The sequence below is a fragment of the Notolepis coatsorum genome (genome assembly GCF_963971535.1).
Source record: "Notolepis coatsorum genome assembly, chromosome: 10".
Taxonomy (NCBI): domain Eukaryota; kingdom Metazoa; phylum Chordata; class Actinopteri; order Aulopiformes; family Paralepididae; genus Notolepis; species Notolepis coatsorum.
The window spans coordinates 26,380,832-26,399,247 of NC_140174.1; the positions used below are offsets into that span (position 1 = coordinate 26,380,832).

Genomic DNA, 18,416 nt, shown 5'->3' on the forward strand with positions numbered 1-18,416 from the left:
ATTGAGAGAATACAACCAAATGGATACAAAATGTATACTCACTTCCTTCACACTGCTTGATCAACTAAGTGTAAAGTCTCACTCTGCTTTTCAGTACAGACTGAACTCACAGGCTGGGGTATTTAAACACAAAGCCTGGCCTCTGACTGTTGATAGGTCTAATTAGCAGGATAAAGCTACAGGCTGCTTGAGTCACGCCCTCCTATGACTGGGTTGAACTCAGCTGATTGATTGATTGATTGATTGATTGATTGAGAGAATACAACGAAATGGATACAAAATGTATACTCACTTCCTTCATACTGCTTGATCAACTAAGTGTAGTCTCACTCTGCTTTTCAGTGTCTATAGTAGGCTACTGTTCTCAGTTCTGAAACAGAATATGTACCTATGAACTCAGAACATTCCCCTGGGTGTCTCTGTGTCACCTTTACCATCTCTCCCAATTCATTCTCCACGGAGCAGCTTCAGACTTTCTTCCTGATGACGTCACAAATTTGATTTTTAGAGTTTCTAGTTTGGGGATTTCGGTGAGTGTCGGTTACTGTGTGTTCACTAATATGTTTGGCTGTCTTAGTCCATAGTAATAATGTATGAATTCTGAAAAAATGGGCAGAGTTCCCCTTACTTGAGTAAATTTTGCGCATACAAGTCTATTCGATCATGTCTCCAGCATCCCCACAGCCGTATCTGCAACCACTTACATCACGGCTCTCATCCACATTCATTCATATGCTCCCCCCGCTATCTCCTCCCCGATTTCAATGTAACGCGGAAGTGTAGTGGTCTATAAGAGTGTCACCCAATCTATGTTGCTGAGGCAATTTTGATGGGAGTTGTAGTCTGTAGATCAAGCAAACTGGACCACGATGGTATTTCTCTGCTATTTCGTTGCGTTTGTGGTAGTTTTAAGTTTTATAAATCCTTTTTATATACTTGCATATAACCCATATAACTCTGTATGATAACATGTACAATAATGCTGTATACTGTGTATAGTGTATATATATATATATTTACCATACACACATTTTACATTTACATTTAGTCATTTAGCTGACGCTTTTATCCAAAGCGACTTACAAGTTCTGTACGACAAGACAGCAAGAAGGGTACAACTCTATCAGCTGAGTAACAATGTTCATCAAAGTGTTGCGTGTTACAGTGTAGGTTAGTTTATTAGGACAAGTGCATGACAGTAAGGTTAGTCAGGGTTAGGTTTTAATTTTTTTTTATCATTTCAGATAATGGTTGAAGAAGTGAGTCTTTAGTCGACGGCGAAAGATTGGACGGGATTCGGCTGTCCTAACTGGGATGGGTAGTTCATTCCACCATTGTGGGGCAAGGACTGAGAATAGGCGGCTTCTCTTTGATGATCCTCCGGGAGCTTGGATAGGAGTAGGTCTGAGGCGGCCAGAAGATGCAGAGCGTAGGGGTCTTGAGGGTGTGTAGTTAGAGACCATTGACCGGAGGTAGGCGGGAGCGGTTCCCTTTGCCGCACGGTATGCTAGGTCGAGGGCCTTGAAGTGGATACGTGCAGCAATGGGGAGCCAGTGCAGGTCCCTAAGAAGTGGGGTGACATGGGCCGACTTCGGTAGGTTTGAGATCAGGCGGGCCGCTGCGTTTTGAATGAGTTGAAGAGGCTTGGTGGCAGTGGCCGGGAGGCCAGCTAGCAGTGCGTTGCAGTAGTCGAGGCGGGAGATGACTGTTGATTGGACGAGGAGTTGGGTGGCTTCTTTTGTCAGGAAGGGGCGTATCCTTCTGACGTTGCTCAGGAGGAATCTGCAGGTTCTGGTTGTTGCTGCGATGTGAGCAGAGAAGTTCAACTGGTCGTCGAGGACAACACCAAGGTTCTTGGCGGTCGGGGACGCGGTCACAGCTGCATTCTCGACTGTGATGGAGAGGTCGGTCAGGGGGGAGGATTTGGCCGGCAGGTGGAGCAATTCTGTTTTGCTTAGGTTCAGTTTGAGGTGGTTGGTCGTCATCCAGGCGGAGATGTCGGACAGACAGGCCGAGATCCGCTCAGAGACGTGGATATCTGAGGGAGGGAAGGAGAGGAAGAGTTGAGTATCATCGGCATAACAATGATATGAGAAGCCATGAGACGTGATAATGTTACCCAGTGATTTAGTGTAGAGGGAGAAGAGAAGGGGTCCTAGGACCGAGCCCTGGGGGACACCCGTCCGGAGGGGGCGGGTGGCTGATAGAGTCCCTCTCCATGACACTTGGTAGGAGCGGTCGTTGAGGTATGATGTCAGCCATGTCAGCGCAGATCCAGCCACTCCCATTCCTGCGAGGGCCGCGAGGAGGATCTGATGGTTGACTGTGTCGAAGGCTGCAGATAGATCTAGGAGAATCAGGACAGAGGAGAGGCGCTTCGCTTTTGCTAAGTGAAGTGCCTCTGTGACCGCAATGAGGGCCGTTTCTGTCGAGTGGCCAGTCCGGAAGCCAGACTGATTGGGGTCTAGGAGGTCATTCTGTAAGAGATAAGCAGTAAGTTGGTTGGATACAGCACGTTCAAGTGTTTTAGAAAGAAAGGAGAGAAGAGAGACAGGACGATAGTTGGCTATGACAGTGGGGTTCAGGGTTGGTTTTTTTATGAGGGGCGTGACTCTGGCTTGTTTTAGGGAGGTAGGGACCACTCCCGAGTTGAGTGAGGAGTTGATGGTTGCAGTTAGGAATGGGAGGATGTCCGGTGCTATGGTCTGGAGGAGTGGGGAGGGTAGCTGGTCCAGCTGGCATGTAGTCGGACGGTTCGACGTTACCAGTGTCAGGGTCTCAGCTTCTGTAATGGGAGAGAAAGATGACAGAGTGAAGGATGAGGTTCTCGATTCAGCGTTTGGAATGGGTGGGGGTTGGGAGAAGGAGCTGCGGATGTTCTCCACTTTTTCCTCAAAGAAGATCGCAAAGTCTTCGGCAGAAAAAGATGAGGGAGGAGGGGGTGGGGGGGGGAGTGAGGAGGGAGGACATGGTAGCATGCAGTTTGCGAAGATTCTTGGCAGAGGCCTCGATCCTATGGTGAAAGAAAGAAGCTTTGGCATTAGTAATGGTTTTGGAGAATGTTAACAAGAGGTTGTGATATGTGTCGATGTCAGCAGTGAGGCGTGACTTTCTATACTTCCTCTCAGCCGCTCTCAGGACCTGTCTTTGTTCTCTCACTGCATCCGTCAGCCATGGACTGGGTGGGGAACGGCAAGCAGGTGTCTCAACGAGGGGACAGAGCTTGTCAAAGGAGGTTGCAAGGGCTGAGAGGAGGGTGGAGGTTGCCATCTCTGTGGGGAGAGCAGAGAAGGTGTCACTCAAAGGTAGAGCGGATATTATGTCAGAGGAGAGGGTGGAGGGGGATAGGGAGGCCAGGTTACGTCTGAGTGAGACGGTTTGAGTTGGGGTGAAGACCTTTCGGTTAAGCATGAGAGTTAGTGAGAAGGATATGAAGGAATGGTCAGATACATGTAGGGGAGTTACCGTGGTGTTAATGATGCTGGAGTTACGGGAAAATATGAGATCCAAGGAGTTGCCTGCTTTGTGGGTGGGAGGCATGGCAGTGGGAGTCAGGTAAAATTGTTGTAGGAGGGAGACCACTGGGACCGACTGAGATGAGTCAGGCAGGTTGAAGTCGCCCAATAGAAGGAGCGGGGTACCATCTTCCGGTAAGGAGCTTAGAAGCATGTCCAGCTCATCTATGAAGTGATCGAGGGGACCTGGAGGGCGATAGAGTGTAACAATGGTGAGATTGAAAGGATTAGAGACAGATATTGCATGATATTCGAGGGAGGAGAATGACAGTTCTGGGAGTTGTGTTAGGTTTGTAGCCCATGAAGGAGATGTCATGAGGCCAGTGCCTCCACCCCGTCTGGAGGGTCGAGGTGTCCTGTCTGTACCCCTAAATACCTGCATATACTAATTTTTACATATCTGTAGATACTATGTACATATTAGGGCTGGGACTTTATTGCATTAATTTCGATTAATTAACTACAGAAAGAAAAATTATGCATTTAATCGCATGATGATTTTTCTTTATTGTGTAAGAATGTTACCTTTCAAAGGAAACCAGACTCATGCATGTGCTATAAGTATAAAGTATAAAAAAATCGCAAATTACTTTTTTTCTTAGTCTGGTTTGTTTATAAAAATAAAAATAAATAAGAGAAATTGAATTTCTTTTTCAATGGTCAACTGTTCTGGAATGTACTTGAAAGTACTGCATTTTACTTTTACCTCGAAAGTGCTTGAGTTTACAAAAGGTCCTTTGCGCTATATATATTATTCCTAAAATTGCTGCACTTTGTTAAAATGGGCATTGATCTGTTGGTCTGTGTAGTAGCTAATACAGGATTTTGCTGCTTAAACTTATGTATAATGTATATTCATTGATTCACTCGTATACCAAAATTCATTTGAATTGAAAGATTTTGCTTTTCGCATCAAATATTGATATGCGATTAAAATGTGATTAATTTCGATTAATTAACTATAAAGTCTCGAATTAATTCGATTAATATTTTTAATCGAGTCCCACCACTAATATCCCTTACCTACTCTTACTAGTTACCCTGCTGGCCAGGGTGACTTACTACATAGTGTCTTTATACCTGTATCACTGTACATATTAATACTACAACTCTGTACATACATCTGATTATCATTATTACTCAGTTGTACTCATTCATATATACTCTGTACATTGTATATTACTATTGCACTTTACTGTTACATTTGCACTCTGGTTGGATGCCAAACTTATTTTCATTGTACTTTGTACAATGTGTGCTGTATAATGACAATACATTTGAATCGAATCAAATCGAATCTAAAATGCCAAGAATGTTTCAAGCTGATCAAATGTTTTATCACAAAAGTCTTACCCATGATTCTATAGAATAGATAGCTAATAAAGCACAGGGGGTTTTTAACCAGCCGGGGCGAGGCCAAGTGATGCATCACCTCTGTTATTCTGCATCTATTCTAGGGCTGCCTTGCCAACACCCATAACGTTTTCAAGTCTCCTATAGGCACCACCCAGCTTCCAACCTGACCCTGCTGTCAAGTGAAGGACAGCCTCTGCTCCACCATGCACAGTTTGCACACTGCTATATTTAGATGGTGAGAGAAGAGAGAGAGAGAGGGAGGGAGAGAGAGAGAGAGAGAAGGAGAGAGAGAGGGGGAGAGAGAGAGAGAGGGGGGGAGAGAGGGGGAGAGAGAGAGAGAGAGAAGGAGAGAGAGAGAAGGAGAGAGAGAGAGGAGCCCTTGGGATGTGCTTCGGCACACATTAAATTCATCAATCTTTAACGCGTTGTGGTCAATTATACAACTATATTCAGCATCGTGTCTATGAAGTCAGCACTGTGAGAACCTCACGATTTGATGAGCTGTAATGTACAGAACTTCACCGCTCTCAGTTACAATGAATTGAGTATTGTGTGTTGACTGGAGGAGACGGCGCGGCTGGGAGGCTGATTCGGAGGCTTGACTACGGGCGAAGCGGAGCAATACTATAATGGATGATCAGTCTGTGTCCATCGAGGGATTTCTTTCAGTCCCGATACTGATACCAATACCGATACCTGGGCTCCGCTCCCGCTCCGATCTATAACTTTTTATGAACAGTATTGGACCGTTTTTTTCGGGTCATTGGACAAAAACTATTGACATATAATATATTTTCCCCATTAGAGATAGTTAACTGTCAAAAATGCGACAAATCAAGTCACTTTGCTTTGATTTCTGGCATGTTAGAGGTGTTTTTTGGTATTGGATTTTACTATTCTCCGAAATTCTCAATATACTATTTTAGCCTGGCATCGGACCGATATTTGATATAAAGTGTGTGTCTCTCTCTCTCTCTCTCTCTCTCTCTCTCTCTCTCTCTCTCTCTCTCTCTCTCTCTCTCTCTCTCTCTCTCGTGTGTCTCTCTCTCGCTCGCTCTCTCTGTGATTGTAGGAAAGTGCTGCTCCGCTCCTCCACCTGTGGGACCTCCACACTTGCCATGCAGGAGGTGTAGCCTCCCTTCCTCCCCGCTGTGTGCCAACCAAGGCGTCCAAGCAGAATCCATCCATAAACCTCCCAGCAGGACATGGCAGACCCAGAACCAGACCCTTCCCCGCCGGCGGAGCCCCTGCTGCCCTTGCCCTCCCCCCGCACCCCCCTGCAGTTCTCCTTCCCCTTCCTGAGGGAGGGGAGTCGTGTGTGGGAGAGGGAGAGGAAACCCCTCCAGCCTGGACAGCTGCCCAGCCCTCTGCCCACCAAGCGCACCCGTACATACTCAGCGTGAGTAGGAATAGGATAAGGGAGAGAGAGAGGGGAGAGAAGAGAGAGGGGGGAGGGGGAAGAAGAGAGAGAGGCGGGGAGAGAGAGAAAGAGAGAGGGGAGAAGAGAGGGAGGAGAGAAGAGTGAGAAGGAGGAGAGAAGAGAGAGGGAGGCAGGGAGAGAGAGAAAGAGAGGGGAGAAGAAAGGGAGGAGAGAAGAGAAAGAGAGAAGAGAGGGAGGAGAGATGAGAGGGAGGGGAGAAGAGAGAGAGGGGAGAAGAGAGGGAGGGGAGAAGAGAGAGGGGAGAAGAGAGAGAGGGAGGAGAGAAGAGAAAGAGGAGAGAAGAGAGAAGAGAAAGAGGAGAGAAGAGAGAGAGAGGGAGGAGAGAAAAGAGGTGGGAGAGGGGAGAAGAGAGAGAAAGGGAGGAGAGAAAGAGAGAGAGGGAGGGAGAAGAGAGCGCAAGGGAGGGAAAGAGACAGTAACCCTTGGTGAGGGTGATGTTGTTTGGTGCAAATGTGTGTGGATATATTGATCAGAAAATGTGCTGGGTCAGTGTGTGTGTGTGTGTGTGCGCGCATGTGCATGTGCATGTTTATGATTCTTGCGTCCGCAAGCTGGCATCACAATCAATATGTTGCGGGAAGTCAGCATCTTGTTTACTGTAACTTTAGAAATAATAATATAATAATAACTTTATTTGTATAGCACTTTTCATACAGAGGTTGCAGTTCAAAGTGCTTCACAACAGTAAAAAATACAGGCATAAAAAGATAGACAGGTAGAATCACAGTGTTTCACATTAGGATCTAGCATCCCAATAGGCTCTCCGCTTACAGTTTTCAGTAACACAAATAGTAAAAATAGTTTAGCGAGCATAGTAAGATATGGCACAACAGTAAAAAATACAGGCATAAGCGAGCATAAAAAGATAGACAGGTAGAATCACAGTGTTTCACATTAGGATCTAGCATCCCAATAGGCTCTCCGCTTACAGTTTTCAGTAACACAAATAGTAAAAATAGTTTAAAATGATTCAGTTTAAAAATAGTAAAATAAAAATAAAATAAAATAAAAATTATAAAATAGAACGGACATAAAAAATACAGGCATGAGCGAGCATAGTAAGATATGGCTACTACAGCCAGGACACAGTTAACCTGGTTCTACAATGCTACAGCCAGGACACAGTTAACCTGGTTCTACAATGCTGCAGCCAGGACACAGTTAACCTGGTTCTACAGCCAGGACACAGTTAACCTGGTTCTACTACAGCCAGGACACAGTTAACCTGGTTCTACTACAGCCAGGACACAGTTAACCTGGTTCTACAATGCTACAGCCAGGACACAGTTAACCTGGTTCTACAGCCAGGACACAGTTAACCTGGTTCTACTACAGCCAGGACACAGTTAACCTGGTTCTACTACAGCCAGGACACAGTTAACCTGGTTCTACAATGCTACAGCCAGGACACAGTTAACCTGGTTCTACTACTACAATGCTACAGCAATGCTACAGCCAGGACACAGTTAACCTGGTTCTACAATGCTACTACAGCCAGGACACAGTTAACCTGGTTCTTCTACTACAATGCTACAGCAATGCTACAGCCAGGACACAGTTAACCTGGTTCTACAATGCTACTACAGCCAGGACACAGTTAACCTGGTTCTTCACAACAGTAAAAAATACAGGCATAAGCATAAAAAGATAGACAGGTAGAATCACAGTGTTTCACATTAGGATCTAGCATCCCAATAGGCTCTCCGCTTACAGTTTTCAGTAACACAAATAGTAAAAATAGTTTAAAATGATTCAGTTTAAAAATAGTCATCAGTAAGAAGTAAAAAGTGCAATAACCGACACATGAATTTGATAGGCAGTGTAAAAGAGTAGGCAGGGTAAGAATAGATACAAGTTGTGTCAGGATATCCCTGATGTTTCCTCTTGCCACTAGGTGGTAGCAGATATCTATCAGTGAAATGCCTGAGCAAAGAGATAGGTTTTAAGCTGTCTTTTAAAGATGTCTAGCGAGTTGGCTTCCCTGATGTTTTGGGGTAGTTTGTTCCATAGTTTTGGGGCATAGTTGATAAAGGCTGCATTACCGATCCTCTTTTGACTGCTTCTGGGAGTCTCTAGTAGTCCAGCAGCTGATGATCGCAGTGTTCTTGCTGGTGTGTAATTTATTAGAGTGTTGGCGATGTAGCTAGGTCCCTGTCCATTTAGAGCTTTGTATGTAAGGAGAAGGACCTTAAAGTCAATTCTAAATGTTACAGGAAGCCAGTGTAAAGCGGCTAAGACTGGACTAATGTGCTCTCTCCTTTTGGTTTTAGTTAGCAGTCGGGCTGCAGAGTTTTGGATTAGCTGAAGCCTCTCTGTGGTTTTCTTAGGGAGACCTGTGAAAAGTGCATTACAGTAGTCTAACCGGCTAGATATGAATGCATGAATTAGCTTCTCAGCATCGTTCTGATTAATAAATGGTCGTACTTTTGCTATATTTCTGAGATGGAAGAACGATGTTTTCGTCACTTTGCTAATATGAGAATTGAAGTTCAGTTCTGAATCTATGACAACCCCAAGACTAGTGACCTCAGATTTGATCCAAGGGGTTAGTCCCCCCAGGTTCTTTATTAATGTTTCTTTTTTAGTTTTGGAGCCGATAATTAGAATTTCAGTTTTGTTCTCGTTTAGTTTCAGGAAGTTCTTACTCATCCATTTATTTATTGCCAGTAAGCAGTCTGTAATGGAGCTAATCGCTGTATCATTTGGTTCAGCAGATATGTACAGTTGTGTATCATCCGCATAGCTATGGAAATCTACATTATGTTCTCTGATGATATCACCCAGCGGTAACATGTAAAGGGAGAAGAGTAAAGGACCTAAGCAACTCCCTTGTGCAACTCCATAGTTGTTGTCGTATATATCAGACATGTGATCTCCTAGTTTAACATAGAATTTCCTCCCTCTGATGTATGTTTTAAACCAGCCTAGCACATGGTCTGAGAAACCGACATGGTTTTCAAGACGATCGATTAGAATATCGTGATCGATTGTATCAAATGCTGCACTGAGATCTAACAGGATAAGGATGGAGATCTTATTCTCGTCAGAGTTTAGTCTGAGGTCACTGATTATTTTGGTGAGGGCAGTTTCAGTGCTATGATATTTTCTGAATCCTGACTGAAACTCTTCTAAGATGTTGTTTTCTTCAAGAAAGGAATTTATTTGAACTGAAACTATCTTTTCAAGTACTTTACTAATGAATGGTAGGTTGGATATTGGACGATAATTTGCCATTTCATTACTATCCAAGTTAGGTTTTTTTAGTAATGGCTTTACAACTGCTGTTTTAAAGGCATCCGGGAAAATACCAGTCCTAAGGGAAGTGTTTATGATATCTAGCACAGGGCTTGAAACACTATTAAATACCCGTTTGAAGAAAGCTGTAGGTATAGGGTCAATGTCTGAGGTGGAGGAGTTACATTCTGAGACAGTTTTGCAGAGTACATCTAATGTGATGCATGTGAAACTTCTCATGGTTACATTGCACGGTTTGCCGCAATCAACTTTATTTCCATCATGAGTAATGCTGGCCCTGATCAAGGTTATTTGGTTGTTAAAGAATAGTGCAAGTTCTTCACACTTAACCGTTGATGACTGAGGGGGTGTAGGGGCAGTGTTGAGTAGTACATTAATAGTGGAGAATAGGATTCTGGAGTTTCCAGCATTTTCTGTAATGATTTTAGAGAAGTAATCTTTCCTTGCTAAGCGGATGGTTTTATTATAAGCAGTTAAAGCATCTTTGTATATATCACAGCATATGGTGGTTTTTGTTTTTCTCCATTTTCGCTCCGCTGCACGACATTTCCTTTTTTCTTCGTTGACCGTATTATAGTTTAACCAGGGCGAGGCTCTAGTTTTCTTCTTTTTCGTTTTTAATGGGGCGACAGAATTTAATATAGATGACATTGCATCATTGAGATTTTCTACCATTTCATTTAGAGAGCTGTCATGATTGTGTGCAGGTTCATGTAGTCTGATAAGATCAATGAACTTTGATTCAGCTTTGTCGTTTAGGAGCCTCTTTTTAACTATGATTTCTTTTTTTGTTTTAGTAAGGGTTATTTGAGTATCAAAAAATATACAGTGATGGTCGGAGAGAGGCAATTCAGTTATTGAGATATTTGTTATGCTTAGCCCAGTTGTTGTTATAACTAAGTCTAGTGTATTCCCAAGCCGGTGAGTTGCATTTGTTATATGCTGTATTAGGTCAAAGCTATCCAGTAGATTTTTTAGTTCCATAGTTTTGGAGTCTGTTTTCTTATTAAAATGGATGTTCAGGTCTCCATTTAGGATCACCTTATCATATCCGGTAACACATAGTGAGATCAGTTCAGAGAGCTCCTGTATAAATACTGGTGAGTGTCTAGGCGGGCGGTATATTGTGACAATAATAGTTGATTCTGTTTTTAGTTCAATGGCAAGATATTCCATTGACATGAACTCGCCTAGTTCTGTGATTCTAAACAAGAGTTTTGAGGAGAAGATTGTTGCAAAGGGAATACTCTGCCAGTAGCTCTCCTACCCATCAGGCAATGCCAGTATTACACATTGCAGGGAAAGAGAATTCCAGTATTACACATTGCAGGGAAAGAGAATGCCAGTATTACACATAGCAGGGAAAGAGAATGCCAGTATTACACGTGGCAAGGAAAGAGAATGCCAGTATTACACATTGCAGGGAATGAGAATGCCAGTATTACATATAGCAGGGAAAGATAATGCCAGTATTACACATAGCAGGGAAAGAGAATGCCAGTATTACACATGGCAAGGAAAGAGAATGCCAGAATTACACATGGCAGGGAAAGAGAATGCCAGTATTACACATTGTGCCATTGTTGTAAATCAACACATTACGCATCTCTGTCATTCACTGACAGGTAGTTATGGGCTTGAAATAGTTTTGTGTTTATACCTTTTCTCAGGCATATAAAGTTTCCTCACTCTCTCTCTCTCTCTCTCTCTCTCTCTCTCTCTCTCTCTCTCTCTCTCTCTCTCTCTCTCTCTCCAGTACAGTGCGGGCCACGACAGGGCCATTGTTTAAAGGAGTATGTAAGAACTTCTCCAGGTCCCAGGGTCATGGCTTCCTTCGCCCCTCCCATGGCGGAGAAGACATCTTTGTCCACATCTCTGAGTGAGTGGCCAGACGCAGTATTATTATTATTATTATTATTATTATTATTATTATTATTATTATTATTATTATTATTATTATTATTATTATTATTATTATTATTATTATTATTATTATTATTATTATTATTATTATTATTATTATTATTATTATTATTATTATTATTATTATTATTATTATTATTATTATTATTATTATTATTATTATTATTATTATTATTATTATTATTATTATTATTATTATTATTATTATTATTATTACCTGCTGGTCCGTAATGGAGTATTATTATTATTATTATTATTATTATTATTATTATTACCTGCTGGTCTGACAGTATTATTATTATTATTATTATTATTATTATTATTATTATTATTATTATTATTATTATTATTATTATTATTATTATTATTATTATTATTATTATTAAGATAAGATAAGATAAGATATTCCTTTATTGATCCCCTTGGGGAAATTCAGGCATCATAGCAGCATGGGGGGGAGGGGGGAGGGGTACAGGTAGTAAAACAACACAGTATACAGGTAGTAAAAGACAACACAGGCAGTGTAAACAATTTGATCAATATGGTCAATATAATTTACTATCTGACTAGCTGAGGAATATTCACATTATTCACAGTGTCACATGAGGTGCAGTATGCAAGAGGTAGTGTTATAATAATTTACTATCTACTGAGTATACATTAATCAAAGTACCAGGGTAGTCTACTTTGTCCCCCTTGGGTTCCTATAAGTCCCAGGTCAATGTCTGGTAGCAGTCGCTGTCGCTGCCCCCTGTTGTGGGGCCTGGAGGCTGCTAGTCGCTGCCCACTGTTGTGGAGCCTGATGGCCGCTGGTATGAAGGACTGTCCGAGGCGGTTAGTTGAGTGTCGGGGGGGGATGAGTCTGTGGCTGAACGAGCTTCTCATCTTGACTAGCTCGTCGTAGAGGGGGTGGTAGGGGTTCTCCATGATGGCATCCAGCTTCCTTATCATCCCCCTCTCTACCATCACCTCAAGTCTAGGTAGCTCGACTCCCACCACGGAGCTAGCCTTCCTCACCAGCTTGTTGAGCTTGTTGGTGTCCCTTGAGTTGATGTAGCCTCCCCAGCATGCCACAGCATAGAAGAGGATGCTGGCCACAACAGACTGGTAAAAAGACTGCAGCAGTTTGTTGCACACATTGAAGGACCTGAGTCTCCTCAGGAAGAACAGCCTGCTCTGTCCCTTCCTGTAGAGGGCCTCTGTGTTGTCCGACCAGTCCAGTTTATTGTTCAGGTGTACCCCAAGGAACTTGTATGAGTCCACCATCTCCACATCCACCCCTCGGATGGAGATGGGAATCGGGGGGGGCCTCTTCTTGCCCCTCCGGAAGTCCACCACCAGCTCCTTGGTCTTACTGGTGTTGAGTTGGAGGTGCTTGCTGTCGCTCCACCCCACGAAGCTCTCCACCAGGGCTCTGTACTCCTCCTCATCATCGTCGGTGATGTAGCTTACGATGGAGGAGTCGTCTGAGAACTTCTGCAGGTGGCACCCGCTGGAGTTGCGGCAGAAGTCTGAGGTGTAGAGGGTGAAGAGGAAGGGTGACAGCACAGTTCCCTGGGGGGCGCCGGTGTTGCTCACCAGTACGTCAGACTGACTGTCCTTTAGTCTGACGTACTGTGGCCTCTCAGTGAGGTAGTCCTTGATCCAGGCCACCAAGCCGTGCTCCAGCTGCATCGCAGAGAGCTTCTCCGCTAGCAGTGACGGCTGAATGGTGTTGAAGGCGCTGGAGAAATCAAAGAACATGATCCTCACTGAGCTGCGCGGCTTCTCCAGGTGCGTGTACGCTCTGTGGAGCATGTAGATGATGGCATCCTCCACCCCGATGTTTGCCTGGTATGCAAACTGCAGGGGGTCGAGGGAGTCACGCACCAGGGGCTTGAGGTGTTGCAGGACCAGTCTCTCAAACGTCTTCATGACGTGTGACGTCAGAGCGACTGGCCTGTAGTCGTTGGGGGTGCTGGGACGTCCCTTCTTGGGCACCGGGACAATGCAGGAGGTCTTCCAGAGCTGGGGCACCCTCTCCAGCCTCAGGGAGAGGTTGAAAAGATGCTGGAGCGGTGCTGCCAGCTGCTCTGCACATACCTTGAGCACCCTGGGATTGGTGTTGTCCGGTCCTCTGGCCTTGTTTACATTAATTTTGGAGAGCTGCCTACTGACCTGACTGGTTGTGATCGTCAGGGTTGGGGGTGGTGGGCAGTCTGCTGGTGTTGGGGGTGGGGTGCCGTTGCTGATGGGTGTGGGGGGGTGGGGGGTGGGGGGGCTGCTTTGTAGGTGTGATCTGGTGCTGGTGTCGATGGGTGGGGGGAGGGGTGTGGGGAGGCCACTCTGGTCAAAGCGGTTGAAAAACGAGTTGAACTCGTTTGCACGCTCTGGAGGGCCCTCCACAGCTGTGCCCTGCTGTTTGAAACCAGTGATCTTCCTGACCCCCGCCCACACCTCCCTGGTGTTGTTGGCCTGTAGTCTGCCCTCCAGCCTGTCCTTGTAGCTGACCTTGGCTGCCCTTAGCTCTTTTTTGAGCTCCCTTTGGACAGCCCTGGCCTGCTCAGTGTCCCCTGCCATGAAGGCCCTCTTTTTCCTGTTTAGCAGGTGTTTAATGTCCTTGCTAATCCAGGGTTTATTGTTTGAGAAGCAGCGTACCCTCTTTGTGGGTACGATGCTCTCCTCACAGAACCTGATGTAGTCTGTGATGCAGTGGGATAGTCCATCAATGTCATCACCGTAAGCCCTCTCAAACATATCCCAGTCTGTCGACCTGAAACACTCCTGTAGCTCCTCCTCGACGTCGTCAGACCACTGTGGGACAGACATGGTGGTCGGAGGCTGTCTCTTAATGAGAGGCGTGTATGTGGATACAAGCCTCACAAGGTTGTGGTCTGACTGGCCGAGGGGGGGCAGGGAAGTCGCACTGAAAGCCTCCTTCACGTTAGCATACAGGAGGTCCAGAGTTTTGTCTCCCCTGGTTTTGCAGGTGACATACTGGGTGAAGTTTGTCAGGGTCTTGTTCAGTCTGACATGGTTGAAGTCCCCATTGATAAAAATAAATGCATCCGGGTGTTTTGTCTGAAGCGCCGCGACGGTGGAGTGTATGACGTCACTCGCCTGCGCCGCCGCCGCGCTGGGAGGGATGTAAACAGTGAGAGCCAGGACGTGTGTTATTTCTCGCGGTAAATAGTATGGCCGCAGACTCAGTGCCAATAGTTCAATGTCGGGGGAACAGATACGTTCCTTAATGGTGATGTGCCCCGGGTGGCAGTGGCACCATTTGGAGTTCACAAAGACAACAAGCCCTCCGCCTCTCCGCTTGCCGCTCTGTTTACTCCGGTCGGCGCGCACCACCGTGAAACCCTCCTGTTCTATTGCACTGTCCGGGATGTTCTCGTTCAGCCAGGATTCGGTGAAGCACAGTAGGCTTGCCTCCTTGTACTCACGCTGGTTGATCATCAGGGCTGAGAGCTCGTCGGTCTTGTTGACCAGCGATCGCACGTTCCCCATGACGACAGCGGGCAGGTAAGGCTTGAATCTCCTGCTGTCCTCTCTCCTGTCCTTCACGCTCGTGCCAGCTCGATTTCCCCGTCTGCGAATCCTTATTTCGGCTGGTAGATTCCTCGGTGGTTCTGCAACTCTGTTTCGAAAGCAGAGGAGAGCCTCCCTCGGGTAAACCAGCCCGCCGTTGTTGCTGTTGTTGTTGTTGTTGTTGTCCTCCTGCCGCGGGTAAACCAGCCCGCCGCCGGTGTTGTTGTCCATTGTTCAGAGCTGTGCTCGACCGAACTTTCCTAACTCAGCTAACTTCACAGAAGTTGTTACAAATGCCTTAACTTGGTCTAAAGCAACGCACAGTCACTTATACACCTATTATGTAAGTATAATCACAAAAAGAATAATTAAGAAAGTAGTAAACGCGATAAAAAGTAAAGGGGGTGGGAGCTGCTATGAAAAGGCTGCCACTCTCCTCGGCGCCAACTACTAGTTATTATTATTATTATTATTATTATTATTATTATTATTATTATTATTATTATTATTATTATTATTATTATTATTATTATTATTATTATTATTATTATTATTATTATTATTATTATTATTATTATTATTATTATTATTATTATTATTATTATTATTATTATTATTATTAATAATACCTGCTGGTCTGACAGGCAGTATTATTATTATTATTATTATTATTATTATTATTATTATTATTATTATTATTATTATTATTATTATTATTATTATTATTATTATTATTATTATTATTATTATTATTATTATTATTATTATTATTATTATTATTATTATTATTATTATTATTATTATTATTATTATTATTATTATTATTATTATTATTATTATTATTATGTGGTGTGATATGATATGGTATGGTATGGTGTAGTATGGTATGGTGTGGTGTGGTGTATGTTATACTTATTTAAAATATTTATTATTATTATATATATTCTTTTGAATAATTTTCTAGAATTTTCTATTGTATTTTCTATTTCTATTACCCTGCCTGTATCCCCCCCCCCCCCCCCCCCACCTGTGCTGCTATGACCCCATCATTTCCCCAAGGGGCTGAATAAAGATCCATCTTTATCTTATCGCTACTGATAAACTATTGTCCTTCTGTAAGCTAGGCCAACACCTTCAGAGTATAGACGTCCATAGCATTCATAATCACATTCTCCATCTTTTTCCTTGGCAGCATCGAAGGAGAATATGTGCCTATGGAAGGTGACGAGGTCACATACAAAGTGTGTCCCATCCCTCCCAAGAACCTGAAGATCCAGGCGGTGGAGGTGGTCCTCACTCACCTGACCCCAGGCACCAAGCACGAGACCTGGTCCGGACAGATCATCCACTCCTAGACCCCTGCCCCCGGCGGGACGGCTCGGGCGGAACCTGGGCCACTGGGACCAGGGTTAAGGCTCTTTCCGACCGGCTGCATTCAATTAATTTCCAATGGAGAGGAGCCTATGTGGACGCGAGGTACAACGCGAGGTACTACATACGCTCCTCTACATTGGAAATTAATTGAATGCAGCCACACTGCTAGACTTGGCTGGAGGCGGTCGGAACAAACATTTAGGCTACATTAGGGGAGTGTTGGCCAACTTTGGTGAGGTTAGGCTTCTGATGGATTGGTGTTAGTCAAGGGGAATGAGAAAAAGGAAGGCTAGAGGGGGGAAGTTGTGTTTGGAGTAAAAGGGTTTGGAGTTTGAGACGAGGGATTTCAAGTTGGGGGTAGAATGTTGGAAGTGGGAGCAGGGTGGGTGATTTGATTGGGTGTAGGGGACTGGTGGGTTTTAGGGGTAATGGTATCGTAGCTTTCAGAAGCAGTTGGGCTGGTGACTTTTAGGGGTAACAGTATCGTAGCTTTCAGAAGCAGGTAGATCGGTGACTTTTAGGGGTAACGGTATCGTAGCTTTCAGAAGCAGGTGGACTGGTGGCTTTTAGGGGTAACGGTGGACTGGGAGATTTTTCTTAATTCCAAATGCAAGGGATTGTTTCCCCTTAAATATTGTAGCACTGTTATATTTTTGTCTATTTGGATGTGTTGGCAAATCCGACATAGTGTAGCTTAACCCCTATGACAGCCACACATCGCAAGGGTAGAGATACGGTAGGAGATGGCAGTAGTACAAAACATGCCGCCAGGAACACTGTAGGCTAGAGGACGAGAGGGGATGGGAGAGGGTATTTAGAGGAGGAAGGAGGGAGGGAGGGAGGGAAGGAGGAAAGGAGGGAGGGAGGAAGGAAGGAAGGCAGAAGGCACAGGGACAGAGGATGGAGTGGTTATGTAAATTATGTGGGCGTGCAGCTACAAGGCTTGAGGTGGTATAAAGCAGGTGTAAGCAGGAGGTGGTTTGGTTACGTTTGCTTCGGGGGAGGTTTGAATTTCTTCCGAGCGTTGGGTGATGATCTTTTCCATTTCGGTAGGGAGAAGGGAGTCCAGGCAAGTTTGTACAGCACTGCAAATTACTGTGAAAACAAACAAACAAACAAACAAACAAACAAACAAAAAAAGAAGCAACAAACTATCTTAAATTCTGAGTTTGAAACTTGCTTATTTATTTATTTACTTATTTATTTATTTTCTGTTGTTATCACAGGGATGATAGATATTTAGGTATAATAAGGTTTATTTATGAGTTGGTATTTCCGTGCCAATCTAAGCCATTTCACTCTTAATGATACTGCCCTGTTAAATGGCCACTCCAAGTGTCATGATGTCACAGAGTCAAAAAACGCTTAACTTTTCCAAATATAGTTACTAACGTCTGACATAAATCCATTTCTCGTTTAATGATATGCTGAATTAGCAAGCAGATATGTCATTGTTTTGGCTGTGGTACACATACTGTAGTTTGTTGTTAGTCACTGACAATATGAGAATTCCTTTTCATCGTAACATAGTCTGAGGTATCGTCAGGTTACTATGCATCTTCAATAACACTTTTTAATTTCTTCCCCCACGATTGTGAATAAATACAAGTACTTTATGTATGTAGTCTCGATGACATTGAAAATGAGGGTGACCTCAATTGTCTTTTCGAGTATAAATAAATGTTGATTTAGTTTCTTTACTGTCTGGAAGCAAGTTCAAGTTGATTGTGTTCACAAGCACTTTTCTTTGTCATATCATTGTGACACATGTTTTGTCTATGTATGGCAATTTGTATTTGGTGATATAATAAATAATAATACATCAGATTTATATAGCGCTTTTCCAAATGCTCAAAGACCCTTATGATGATATGAGAAGACTATTAAGTTCTGTTCTATTTTTTATTGTGATTCTATTTTTGGGGACAATATTTCATCATCAAATCAGTCAGGAAGAGCAGTGTAATTAGGTCAACTGGTTACTGAAGCAAAGCACACACCACAGGACAAGACTTGTATCAATGTCAGACAGGACTTTA

The 18,416-nt window shown here is 43.9% G+C and overlaps 1 protein-coding gene across 1 annotated transcript; it reads left to right on the plus strand.

Moving 5' to 3' along the window:
- Positions 1 to 6,076: 6,076 nt before the first annotated feature.
- On the plus strand, positions 6,077 to 16,358 carry csdc2a (cold shock domain containing C2, RNA binding a; the record flags this gene model as incomplete). Its single annotated transcript, XM_084322686.1, has 3 exons — positions 6,077 to 6,270; positions 11,324 to 11,446; positions 16,196 to 16,358. The coding sequence occupies 3 exons, from the start codon at positions 6,077 to 6,079 to the stop codon at positions 16,356 to 16,358; spliced, it is 480 nt and encodes a 159-aa protein (XP_084178812.1).
- Between the last annotated feature and the right edge of the window lie 2,058 nt (positions 16,359 to 18,416).